The sequence below is a fragment of the Procambarus clarkii genome, chromosome 66 (genome assembly GCF_040958095.1).
Source record: "Procambarus clarkii isolate CNS0578487 chromosome 66, FALCON_Pclarkii_2.0, whole genome shotgun sequence".
In the NCBI taxonomy this organism is placed as follows: Eukaryota; Metazoa; Arthropoda; class Malacostraca; order Decapoda; family Cambaridae; genus Procambarus; species Procambarus clarkii.
Genome location: NC_091215.1, coordinates 26327629 through 26341163, shown reverse-complemented (window position 1 = coordinate 26341163; position 13535 = coordinate 26327629). Strand labels below are relative to the sequence as shown.

The following is a 13535-nucleotide window of genomic DNA, read 5'->3' as shown; positions in this document are numbered from 1 at the left end:
ACAAAACCGCAGCCAAGAGATGAGGCATCCGTGAACACATCGAGTGAGGGCTCGAGTAGGCTCCAAGGCACTAAACCCCGGAAAACCTGAAGAAGAACCTGGCGATGCAACAACCGACACAAGGCCGGAGGCTGAACCCAGCAATCGCGAGAGAGAGGTGGAAAGAAGAACCCCGAAGAAACCAGAAGAGAAGCTGAAGTCAGACCTGACCCGGCAGGTAAACCAGCACGGCGAAGTTCAGACTCCCACACAACTGCTCGAGCAACCGCCGAGTGACCCGGGAACCCCCCTCCCCCGAAACAACTGAAGGCGGGACTGCAGTAGTAGCAACGACTCCGGAGGAAGACAAGGAAACAGTCAAGAGTCCAAAACTAGACCCAGCCAGGTAACAACCTGGGACGGAACCAGATGGGACTTCCTCCAGTTCACCAGGAACCTAAACCCAACAAACTGGGAAAGATACACACCCCTGGCAGCAGATAAGCAGACCGGTTGGGGGCCCAGGCCAACCAGTCATTGAGGTAGGCCAGAACCCAAATCCCTAGCAGACACAGATGGGTCACCACACCCGAGTAAAACGCGTGCCAGATTCAAGCCAAAATGAAGGCAATGAAAGCGGTAAGCCTGATGCCCCACCACGAACCCTAACCAGTCCCTGAACCCCGGATGAAGAGGAATGTGCCAATATGCATCGCTGAAGTTCAGGGACACCATCTAGGCACCCGGCTCCAAAGGAAGCCAGACATGAGACAGAGTGGTCATCCAAAAGGAGGGGCAAGGAATCCAGAGGTTCAGAGGGACAAGCCAGAATGAACCGCAGATCCGCACAGTCCCGTTTCGGCTCTGGAAACAGGTTGGAAATCCAATTGAGGGACGGGGTTGTTTTAACCATGCTCAAGTGCACCCACTCTGAGATGACCTGACAGAGTGCAGGGAAAGAAGCCAGCCCCGTGAGCCCCAAACCTCCCAAAGGAGGAGGAGCTGCCCAACACCACCACAGGCTGGTGGATACAATCCGAAACGCTCACAAATCGTGCGACGAAGGGTGAGCCAACAGCGTGAGCCTTTCCCCCTCATCAATGGGGTGAACTGTGAAATGGCTGACGCCCCTTATGAGAAGCCGACCGACGGACAGAGCGATCACCGCGCCGACCAGACGACACTGCAATGTCGACTCAAAAGCTGGCACCAATGGCCAACCATGATCGGAGGAACACCAAGCCAATCAATCGGATGATTTAGAGTCCCTAGGATGACAGAAGAGAGCATTGTTTATGTCTGCAGACTTAACGCTTCTTTTGTGTTCCTTAACTCTGCCATTTAGTGTACGGCTAGTTTCCCCAAAATATTGGAGAGGAATACTTTGGGCTCATCTTGAGAGGACAAGATGAGCCTCGCCTCACTCTTGCCTTACTTATGCCTGTGCCTCCCTTACTCTTATCACAATTGACTTGATAATGGTCCAGGATGGACCGAATGTTGTTGTCACCTCATCTTCTGATGTTAGTTTGGTCATCATATCTTCAGCAACATTATTGTGACATCAACATAAGAATGACAAAAATCTGGGGACGGAAGAATGGCAAAATCTGGGGTACAGAAACAAATCTAGTTAAGAGTGACAAATGAAAATAGGAAAATAAAAAATTATGAGGTCATAGAGCAAGATTAAATGTTTTTTTTGCTTCAATTTTTACGAAGAGCTGCACATGAAAATAATACAATAAAACCATTTCTCAACAAACCATTCTCTCTTATTCCTCCATTTTCCTCGATGGTGAGATGTTCTGCCAGCTCGGTGAGACTACCGTCATGAAACCTTGTAAAGGTCTGAGAGAGACGCCGCCGAATGCGTTTTAAACTCATTATGATGGGTACACACTAATGTTTTTTTGAATACTGTATGTATGATAAGTCTGCAATTAGTTTCTTTTGACAATAGCCAAAGATTATAGTGAAAACACTTCTTGAATCACCTTGCAGCTGTAGGAATCTTTAATAAGCACATCCCCCCACATTATATACAGTATATCATTTAGGTAAATGCATCTTTATAGAAAGCTCTTTGAAAACAGTTGCTTCTATTCTAAAAAGGCAAATGCTGGTCTAGTTAAAATAGTTCTTCAGCAATCAGAATGGCTTTTTCACTAATGAAATAGAATTTCACTAGTTTAACATTAGTCTACAGGTACTAAAAAAATATCTACAGCACATATATTTAGGGTTCACAAAATATAACTATTGTACCTTCAATATTTTCTACTTCTAACTTGTTATAGAAATTATTTTTCAAATAAAAAACACTTTTCAACACTATACTGTATATGCAATTTAGTACCACTCTTCAATAAGGCACTCAAGTATGGTTGGAAGCACATCTAAAAACTTTTCCCCCCACTTTCTTCAATTCAGTGTACTTCTTAAATCTTACAACTTTCCAGCACATTTATCCAGTGCATTTACCAATGCCATATTTATTATTTTGAGTTATTTCTCATATATCATAAATCCAAATACATGAGCACAGTAACAAGTTTTATGTCGAAGTAAATTTTTTTTTAGATTACAACTTTAAGACACCATGTTATTATTGAAGCCTCCCAAATAAATCTTCTCTGGAAATTCCAATAATGTACTTGACTGTAATAGTCAATTTAACTGGAACTAATTTCTGTAACTGCACCATTCCATTTTAATATAGTATTTACTTTCAAAAGATAATGTTCAAGACACCATAATGGCAAAATGCGTCCCAACAGGTGTGGAGACCATGGCATCTAAGTAGTGGAAGCTTCTGTTTCCTGCACTGCCACATCACTCCTGTAAAATAATCTAAATTTAATGACTTCAGTCATTAAGGTTTTTTCATATGAATTTAAGGCTGTGCAAAGCAATCCAATAAAAACAAAAGTTATGAGAAATTTCATATTGAACAGCACTGCCCCAATTTGGGCGAGATGCATTCCTAAAATGCACTATGCAAATCAAACATTTATGTACTGTACAAGGTAAAAATTAAGTTGCATTCCAGATACAGTATCTCCAAAAGTTCACTTTTATTCACTCCTTTCAATAAAACAAATGTTGAATGCAATGAAACGCCAATTTCTGGGTGAGCCCCCCAGTGATTGTATCATATACATAACATACACACACACACACACACACACACTAAAAAAACAAAGATGGCGGATGGGGCAGAACTGGATCAGACATGGTCGTCAGTGGAGACGGCAAAAGAGGCAAACTTCAAAGGTTTTACTCTTTGTCTTAGCAATCAGTCATAGGAGATGTGTGGAAAAAGGCTAACAGTTCCAATCTACAAAAGCGGCAGCAGGGAAGACCCCCTCAATTATAGCCCTGTATCATTGACAAGTGTAACAGTGAAAAATATTGGCAAAAATAATAAAAACTAAATGGGAGAACACCTGGAGAAAAATGATATACTGTAATATCAGACAGACAGTATGGTATTCGATCTGGAAGATCCTGTGTATCGAATTTACTCAAGTTTCTATGATTGAGCCACAGAGATTTTACAGGAAAGAGATGATTGGGTTGACTGCATCTATCTGGACAGAAAAAAGGCTTTCGACAGAGTTCCACATAAGAGATTGTTCTGGGAACTGGAAAACATTGGAGGGGTGACAGGTAAGTTTCTAACATGAAAGAAAGATGAAAAATTTTCTGACTGATAGAAAAATGAGGGCAGTAATCAGAGGCAATGTATCAGACGAGAAATGTCACAAGTGGAGCACCACAATAACGATAACGTTATATCGGATATATATATCGGATAACGATAGATCACGACTGTTGATAGTCGGTGACTTCAACTTGAAATCCATAGACTGGGAAGCATATGAAGCTAAAACAGAAGATTTTTGGACCTGTAAATTTGTAGACCTCATCCTGGAAACATTCTTGTATCAACATGTTAAACAAGCTACGAGGATGAGGGAAGGGGACGTTCCCTCCATGCTAGATTTGATATTTACCAGGAAGGAGGAAGAGATATTTGACATTCAGTACCTTCCTCCCTTGGGTAAAAGTGACCATGTCTTTTTGGGAATAAAGTATGCAATGCGTTATAAGCTGGAAGAAAATAAGGAGGTTGAAGCAGTTGAAAAACCAGACTTCAGGAGAGGACATTATGGTGACCTTAGAAATTTTTTTAGTGAGTATAATTGGACAGACTTGATGCTAGGCAAGGAAGTGAATGAGATGTATGGCAAGTTTTGTGAAATATATGATAAAGGCACAAAAAAAATTTATACCAAAACAGAGATGCAGGACCAGAAAACAGGATTGGTTCGACAGAAATTGTGAGAGGGCAAGAGACCAAAAGACACAAAAATGGAATCAGTATAGGAAGAGGCCAAACCCCCAAACATACCAGCGATACAAAGATGCGAGAAACAATTATACAGCAGTAAGGAGAGAGGCAGAAAGAAATTTTGAAAAAGGGATAGCAGATAAATGTAAAACAGAACCGGGCCTATTCTACAAATTCATAAACAACAAATTGCAGGTAAAGGATAATATCCAGAGGTTGGAAATGGGAAACAGATTCACGGAAAATGAAAAGGAAATGTGTGAAACATTAAATGAAAAGTTCCAAAGTGTGTTTGTACAAAATGAAATCTTCAGAGAACCAGACACAATAAGAATTCCAGAGAACAACATAGAGCGGATAGAGGTGTCTAGAGATGAAGTGGAAAATATGCTAAAGGAGCTCGGGAGGAACAAAGCAGCTGGCCCAGATGGCGTTTCACCATGGGTTCTGAGAGAATGTGCATCTGAGCTCAGCATTCCACTTCACCTGATCTTTCAGGCATCCCTGTGTACAGGAATCGTAGCAGACGTGTGGAAACAGGCTAACATAGTTCCAATCTACAAAAGTGGCAGCAGGGAAGACCCCCTCAATTATAGACCTGTATCATTGACAAGTGTAATAGTGAAAGTATTGGAAAAGCTAATCAAAACTAAATGGGTAGAACACCTGGAGAGAAATGATATAATATCAGACAGACAGTATGGTTTTCGATCAGGAAGATCCTGTGTATCGAATGTACTCAGTTTCTATGATCGGGCCACAGAGATATTACAGGAAAGAGATGGCTGGGTTGACTGCATCTATCTGGACCTAAAAAAGGCTTTCGACAGAGTTCCACATAAGAGGTTGTTCTGGAAACTGGAAAATATTGGAGGGGTGACAGGTAAGCTTCTATCATGGATGAAAAATTTTCTGACTGATAGAAAAATGAGGGCAGTAATCAGAGGCAATGTATCGGAATGGAGAAATGTCACAAGTGGAGTACCACAGGGTTCAGTTCTTGCACCAGTGATGTTTATTGTGTACATAAATGATCTACCAGTTGGTATACAGAATTATATGAACATGTTTGCTGATGATGCTAAGATAATAGGAAGGATAAGAAATTTAGATGATTGTCATGCCCTTCAAGAAGACCTGGACAAAATAAGTATATGGAGCACCACTTGGCAAATGGAATTTAATGTTAATAAATGTCATGTTATGGAATGTGGAATAGGAGAACATAGACCCCACACAACCTATATATTATGTGAGAAATCTTTAAAGAATTCTGATAAAGAAAGAGATCTAGGAGTGGTTCTAGATAGAAAACTATCACCTGAGGACCACATTAAGAATATTGTGCAAGGAGCCTATGCAATGCTTTCTAACTTCAGAATTGCATTTAAATACATGGATGGCGATATACTAAAGAAGTTGTTCATGACTTTTGTTAGGCCAAAGCTAGAATATGCAGCTGTTGTGTGGTGCCCATATCTTAAGAAGCACATCAACAAACTGGAAAAGGTGCAAAGACATGCTACTAAGTGGCTCCCAGAACTGAAGGGCAAGAGCTACGAGGAGAGGTTAGAAGCATTAAATATGCCAAAACTAGAAGACAGAAGAAAAAGAGGTGATATGATCACTACGTACAAAATAGTAACAGGAATTGATAAAATCGACAGGGAAGACTTCCTGAGACCTGGAACTTCAAGAACAAGAGGCCATAGATTTAAACTAGCTAAACACAGATGCCGAAGAAATATAAGAAAATTCACCTTCGCAAATAGAGTGGTAGACGGTTGGAACAAGTTAAGTGAGAAGGTGGTGGAGGCCAAGACCGTCAGTAGTTTCAAAGCGTTATATGACAAAGAGTGCTGGGAAGACGGGACACCACGAGCGTAGCTCTCATCCTGTAACTACACTTAGGTAATTACACTTAGGTAATTACAAGGTTCAGTTCTTGCACGGGTGATGTTCATTGTCTACATAAATGATCTACCAGTTGGTACAGGTATACAGAATTATATGAACATGTTTGCTGATGATGCTAAGATAATAGGAAGGATAAGAAACATGCCCTTCAAGAAGACCTGGACAAAATAAGTATATGGAGCATCACTTGGCAAATGGAATTTAATGTGACTAAATGCCATGTTATGGAATGTGGAATAGAAAAACATAGACCCCACACAACCTATAAATTATGTAAGAAATCTTTAAAGAATTCTGATAAAGAAAGAGATCTAGGGGTGGTTCTAGATGGAAAACTATCACCTGAGGACCAAATAAAGAACATTGTGCGAGGAGCCTATGCCACGCTTTCTAACTTCAGAATTGCTTTTAAATACATCTATGGCGAAATACTAAAGAAATTGTTCACGACTTTTGTTAGGCCAAAGCTAGAATATGCAGCTGTTGTGTGGTGCCCATATCTTAAGAAGCACATCAACAAACTGGAAAATGTGCAAAGACATGCTACTAAGTGGCTCCCAGAACTGAAGGTCAAGAGTTACGAGGAGAGGTTAGAGGCATTAAATATGCCAAAACAAGAAGACAGAAGAAAAGGTGATATGATCACTACATACAAAATAGTAACAGGAATTGATAAAATCGATAGGGAAGATTTCCCGAGATAGTAACAGGAATTGATAAAATCGATAGGGAAGATTTCCCGAGACCTGGAACTTCAAGAACAAGAGGTCATAGAATTATACTAACTACTGTAAACAAAGATGCCGAAGAAATATAATTAAATTCACTTTCGCAAACAGAGTGGTTGACAGTTGGAACAAGTTAAGTGAGAAGGTGGTGGAGGCCAAAACCGTAAGTAGCTACAAAGCATTATGACAAAGAGTGCTGGGTAGATGGGACACTATGAGCGTAGCTCTCATCCTGTAACTACACTTGGGTAATTACAGTTAGGTAATTACACACACACACACACACTCAGCGTTATATGACAGAGTGCTGGGAAGATGGGACACCACGTGCGTAGCTCTCATCATGTAACTACACTTACGTAATTACACACACAAAAGATGACACCCCTAGTGTCAACACCTGCATCAGAGGAGCTCCAGGATATTTCACAACTCCTAAGTACAGTATTGTAGTACAGGTTGATGATAGTGAGTGGTGTCCTAAGGAATATAAAGGTGTGGTGCTTTGGAAAAATAGGTGATATTACACGAATGTGCAAAGCGAAGTAAAAAATTGGACGAGAAAAAGTTGCCCTAGTGTTCACAGAGCAGACAACAACATTCAAGATGGCCACCGGCAAGAAGGAAAACAAAACAGAGCTAGATTTTGGGGGTTTTAATGAAGAAAGCATTGATATAAGCAGTCTACACAACAAATTGGCAAAATTAGATATTATAGTGAATTATCATGTAGAAATAATCAGAAAATTGAAAGAAAGTAATAACCACTTGAGTAGCAAAGTTTTAGGTCTTGAGGGTTAGTGAAAGACTTATGCAAGGACAAGAATCAATTGGAAACAAATTGCAAAGCCATGGAAGAGGAAAATAAACTCTTAAAAATAGCTTTGAAAGAAGTTGGAGCAAATTTAAACATAAATGACTATGATACGTTAGGTAAGGAAATTCAACAAGAAAAACAGCTTTTGTCAGTACAGATGGAGGTAGTTACACAGGGAATAGAACAACGCAAGAAAGATATGCAATTCACCTATGCACAAGTGGGCAAGGAGAAGGAAAGAATAGAAGCAGCAGTAAAAGAAGACAAACACTGCAGCAACCAGGATAAAACAAACAGTAGGCTGGAAGTCAGAAAGGAACTGGCATCAAATCCTAAATTAGTGCAAAACACAGTTGATTGAAGAAAATCCCTTATAATTTTTGGTTGCAAAGAAAAGGAGATAACATTTAGGTCAGAAAGAGCAGCAGAAGAAAAGAAAGTAATAGATAAAATTGTTGGCCTCGTGGAAGGTCTTACTACCGTAGAAAATGTCTGCGACTACAGGAGGATTGGAAAGTACGTAAAAGGGAAAGATCGACCTTCAAGGATCACCCTAAACGGTGCCAAACAGATGGAAGAAGTACTAAGGAATGCTAGAAAATTACAAAGTGATGAGAAAGGGAAATTATGGTCATTAAGACGGGTTCTTTCAAAAGAAGACAGAGAAGCTAAAACTGAACCTCGTCGAGGCAAAAACGTCTAAATGAGAGCAGGAATGAAAAATAAATCAATTCTTTTTTCTACAAAGTGATAGGGGTTAGGCAGGCCAGTAAAATGGTACAAAAAGGCAAACCAACAAAATCACTAGAGAAAGGGGTCAAGAAGAACAAGGAGAGGGGGAACATGTTCCTGAAAATTGCATACACCAACATAGATGGACTGAGATCAAAGATACTGGAGTTAAGTGATGTAATACAGCTGCAGACACCAGACATTGTTGGACTCGTGGAGACAAAACATGAAGATGATATTTTAAATGAGGTCATATTTCCAAGGGGCTACTTGGTCTGGAGCTGGGACAGACAAATTAGGAAAGGCAGTGGCATTGCTGTGCTGGTGAAAGAACACCTAAAGGCAAATGAAATAATGATTGCTAATCCACGAGAAGTTGACATAATAGCACTAGAGATCTGCAATCAGGATGATAAACTAACGATCATAAATGAACATAGTCCACCACCATGGTCAAAGGAAGAGCTGGATAATAAACGAGAGGGACTTATAACAATAATGAGAGATTATAGCAAGAGCTGATAAAGATAGATCACGACTGTTGGTAGTCGGCGACTTCAACTTGAAATCCAAAAGCTGGGAGGCAAATGAAGCTAGAACAGAGGATTTTTGGACTTGTAGATTCGTAAACCTCATCCTGGAAACATTCATTTTTTAACATGTTAAACAAGCTATGAGGATGAGGGAAGGGGATGTCCCCTCCATGCTGGATTTGATATTTACCTGGAAAGAGGAAGATATATTTGACATTCAGTACCTCCCGTCCTTGGGTAAAATTGACCATGTCTTTTTGGGAATAAAGTATGCAATGCATTATAATCTGGAAGAAAATGAGGTTGAAGCAGTTGAAAAGTCTGATTTCAGGAGAGGTCATTATGGGGAACTCAGACATTTCTTTAACCACTGAACTGCTCCAACCAATATAGTAAGTGATATAGAACGGCCTATTGACATAGCTCGAGTGCAGGGGGGAGTTGTGTAAAACCCTGGTTTGTGCCTCGGAGAGGCTGCGGGATCCAGTAAGTTCAGTAGAACTTCGGTTTCAACTCTTTTTTAACCCTGTCGTAGCTCAATCGATTAAGACAGTGTCTGGGATGCTCCCGGACGCAGGTTCGATTCCTCATCATGGCCCTTGTGGATTTGTTCATTTGATGCATCACGTTAGTGTGATTTCTGTGTGTAATGATAGTTACACCCCAAGCGAGAAGGTTTAGAAAAGAAATTTAAGAAACGAATTGGGAATTTGCCCAGTAATAAATGACAAGTATATCACACATGGTGATACACTTCTGTACACCAGTTGATTGACAGTTGAGAGGCGGGACCAAGGAGCCAAAGCTCAACCCCCGCAAGCACAATTAGGTGAGTACAATTAGAAGAGTACACATTTTAAAACCATCATTTTTCTTTAATTTCAAATCATATAACTGACTAATGTACTTCTACTGCTCTCTCTCGCTCTCGTGCACACGTGCGCTCTCTCTCTCTCTCTCACATGCCCTGTCCCCATTTCCATAGCCAGCAAAGATTCAGATGGCTTTTGCACATTTATTAGCCAATAAAACAGCTCAATATTACATACAAATAAGGATATTTTGCAGTAAAAAATTATATTGGTATGTAACAACCAAATATGCATAATGAAATAAACAGTAGTGCTTATATAATTACTTATATTGTATAATAATATAAAACAGTAATTATACAAAACAGTATAATAAACAGTACTTATAATAACTACTGAGAGGGGGTCCTGGTAGTACAGTCAGGTTTGAATCTCGGGTGGGACAGAAATGATTGGGTGCATTTCCTATCACTTAATGCTCCTGTATAGCTAGCAGTAGGTGGTACTCAAGAGTTAGTCAGCTTGTTGTGGGGTTGCATCCTGGGTGGGGGTCAGTAATTCGACCTTATGGGGAGGGACCTCGATTTAGTCCTAACATGCATGAATACACTCTGGCTGCCTGTCCCTCGACAAAATGAATTACAGTGCATCCTCACCCTAACGAACCCTGCTCCATCGAATTCCGGGATGATCCGAACAAATTGAATTCGGTACTAAATGTTCAGTGGAACATATAGATGTACGATTAATTGAGCATTGTTTGTTCAAGCGGTTACCGAGACCGAGCGTCAGAGGTGGCTGTCATCAACTATGATTCACCAAAGTGCAAACAGTTATATAGCATTTTATTTTGCTTACCCATTGTTTCCAGGGAGAAATGGTTGAAGGATGATAAAATGGTGTCAGGAGAGGCAGGTGGTGTCATTGGCGAAGGTTGGTGTCAGTAGTTGGGGTTTAGTGTCAGGGGGCAGGTGATGGAAGTTATTCTCATTGGAGGCAGGTGAAGTTTGTGTTGTCAGGAAAAGACTGGTGGTGTCAGTGGTGGAAGTTGTTGTCAGGGGAGGCAAGTGGTGTCAGTGGTGGAAGCTGGTGTCAGGGGAGGCAAGTGGTGTCAGTGGTGGAGGCTGTGGAAATTTAAAAAAAAAAATTTTGGGGGGCAGAGGGTTGTTGGGGACGGACAGATGGAATGAATTCTGCACTGGAACGAATCGGCTTCGCCCCATATAGTTTGTTCAAGTGAGGACACACTGTAATTAGTGATAATATTAAAACAATATAATAACGCAGAGAAATCTGTTTACAGATCCAATCGTAATCCATGACAAGCGACTTGGGCTTTCATTAAATGTTACTCATTTACTACAGTCAATGGAAGCTACAATTTGTACTACATGCTTCTAGGATTATATTTGATTATATGCTCCAATTTATCACAAAAAAGAATTATCAAATAAACATTCATTTAAAATATTAATAGTAAAGTTTTCCTCAACAATATAATTTAAATATTACTTTGTCAATAATGTAAAAACAATTTGGTAATTATGGAAATATCTTGGAACCTCAAAAATCTGTGTTACAAAGTTTTACTAACCCCCTCCACCTATGAAAGAAACTTTTGCCTGTGACTGTACATCTAGTCACCTAACCACTTGCTGGCCACACCCAGTAGTGCTAAACCTAACTAAGCAAATGATGGTCATACTATATGAGGATCTACTCCACATTTAATTATTTCAGTGATGAATAGAGGATGGCATTTTATCTGGCATTGTAACACCTTGGTGATTAATGACAAGTTTTGTTGTAATTTATGCTAAATTACAACAGCAAACACCTACATGTACACACTCCAAGCCTCTATTTCTCTTATGTTTTATATAAAAAAAGTATCACTTGTTACATTGTCACTAAGTGGATTTCAACTTTTGATAGTAGCTGGTAAAACAGGCACTTATCATTTCATTTGTATGCAACAAATGTCCATTCCAATATGTTATTGGATATTTCCAATATTTTTAACCTATGTTACAAAAATCTTACCAAAAACTCCTACTTGAAATGTACCAAGATAAAATATTTTTGTTACTTGAATGTCACTACGTACCAGTATCCTAATTTACGTACAGTCTTCCTACCACAACTTTATTGCACTGTCTACTCCCACAGCCTCAACACAATCATTAGCATGACTGGTTGCTTGGAGCACTTGTTTTATAAGATAACACACCATACGATGCATTTTATCTGAACCTTTTAAATAAACTGATAAATTTAACTCCCAATCTTGTGGTCAGATATGAAAATATTTATGGTGTCAAAACGTTGACTAATGGTTGACAGCAGTACAGCAAGTGATTCACACAATAACCATTAAAATCTCCTCCGGATGTAGACTGAAATTATTAGAGAGTATGTAGGCCTGAGGGCCAGTGTTCATCGAGGCATCGCCAACAATCTTATCTCATGTCTCAAGGACCAACTCCTGAATCCTAAGAAGATCCGTAGCCCCCTCCAAACCACCTCTAAACTTAAACCACCAATTGTAGTTTAAATGTAATAAAGCGTAAGAGACAACCATGAACGTACCAGTATTCAACACTCCCTCATACCAGTGACAACGGACTACACTAATAATTGGTGGTGAAAGATAAACTTACAGTGCAGCCAGAACAGGTTGTTTTTGTTGACTCTGGCAACGCCAGTAGTGACACCTGTTGCCGGAGCCGGACACTACCACATCAAGGTCGCTCCTCCACTCACACCACAATATATATATATATATATATATATATATATATATATATATATATATATATATATATATATAAATATATATATATATATATATATATATATATATATATATATATAATTAATCCCCCAATATTAGTACTTAAGACATGCAACTTCACCAGTGTAATCATTTCCGTCAATTTATATTGTAGTTATTATGTCGAATTCCAATTTTGCTACAATATATCTCTGAATAAACTTACCTTATCTGTTAGATTACGGGTAAGTTTACTACCTGGCTTTATGTATTGAGAACCACTAACAGTAGTGGCCTCGACGAGGACAGGAAGCCGGCGGCTTGTCGAAGGTTCCCCCATTTGCCTTGATGATCTTTTCCAGCTGTACTTTAAAAGTTAACAGAGTTCAGGCATTTACGGCTTCGACGACTAAGCGGTTCCATGGGTTAATAACCCTGCGGGTAAAAACCCATCTCCTGTTCTCAGTCCTACATTGTAGCTTGTTGAGCTTGAAACCGTTGCTTCTTGTTTGTGTTACATCTGATCTTTTGTAGAAATTGTCCGAATTAGTACCCAAACAACACTATCATTGTTGAGAATGAGATAATCAGAATCCAAATAAGTTGGACACTTAAAAACTATGATCTTGGTGTGCATCATACCTTCTTCCGGAGTAACCATCACGATATTCTCAAACCCAACCGTCGTTAGGTGTTCCACCGCCTTTTCTGTCCCAACTGTTATGTAGGGCCGGTGAGCACCATCCTTGAATAGTGGTTCATATGCAAAAAAACTCCTTAGCCAGTCGAACCGTCCACTCCAGCTTATGAGTGTACAAGAATGTAACAACTCTTGTATATATGATGAAAGTTCAATTGGCATGTTGTAGGGAATAACAGCCGCTTCC

The 13535-nt window shown here is 39.7% G+C and overlaps 1 protein-coding gene across 5 annotated transcripts in view; it reads right to left on the bottom strand.

Moving 5' to 3' along the window:
• Nucleotides 1-12627, bottom strand: part of LOC123769147 (cyclin-dependent kinase 17) — a 150367-nt gene extending 137740 nt beyond the window's left edge. Inside the window, exons 1-3 of one of the 5 annotated variants that reach the window (XM_069309914.1) lie at nt 12536-12627; nt 2709-2820; nt 1746-1993 (exon numbers count right to left, since the gene is read on the bottom strand). In XM_069309914.1, coding sequence (XP_069166015.1) covers nt 1746-1866 — 121 coding nt within the window. In that variant the 5' untranslated portion in view covers nt 1867-1993; nt 2709-2820; nt 12536-12627. Of the gene's footprint in view, nt 1-1745; nt 2821-11982; nt 12002-12246; nt 12269-12464 lie in introns of those variants that run through there. The other 4 variants (XM_045760113.2, XM_045760114.2, XM_069309913.1 and 1 more) reach the window with 4 other exon arrangements.
• Between the last annotated feature and the right edge of the window lie 908 nt (nt 12628-13535).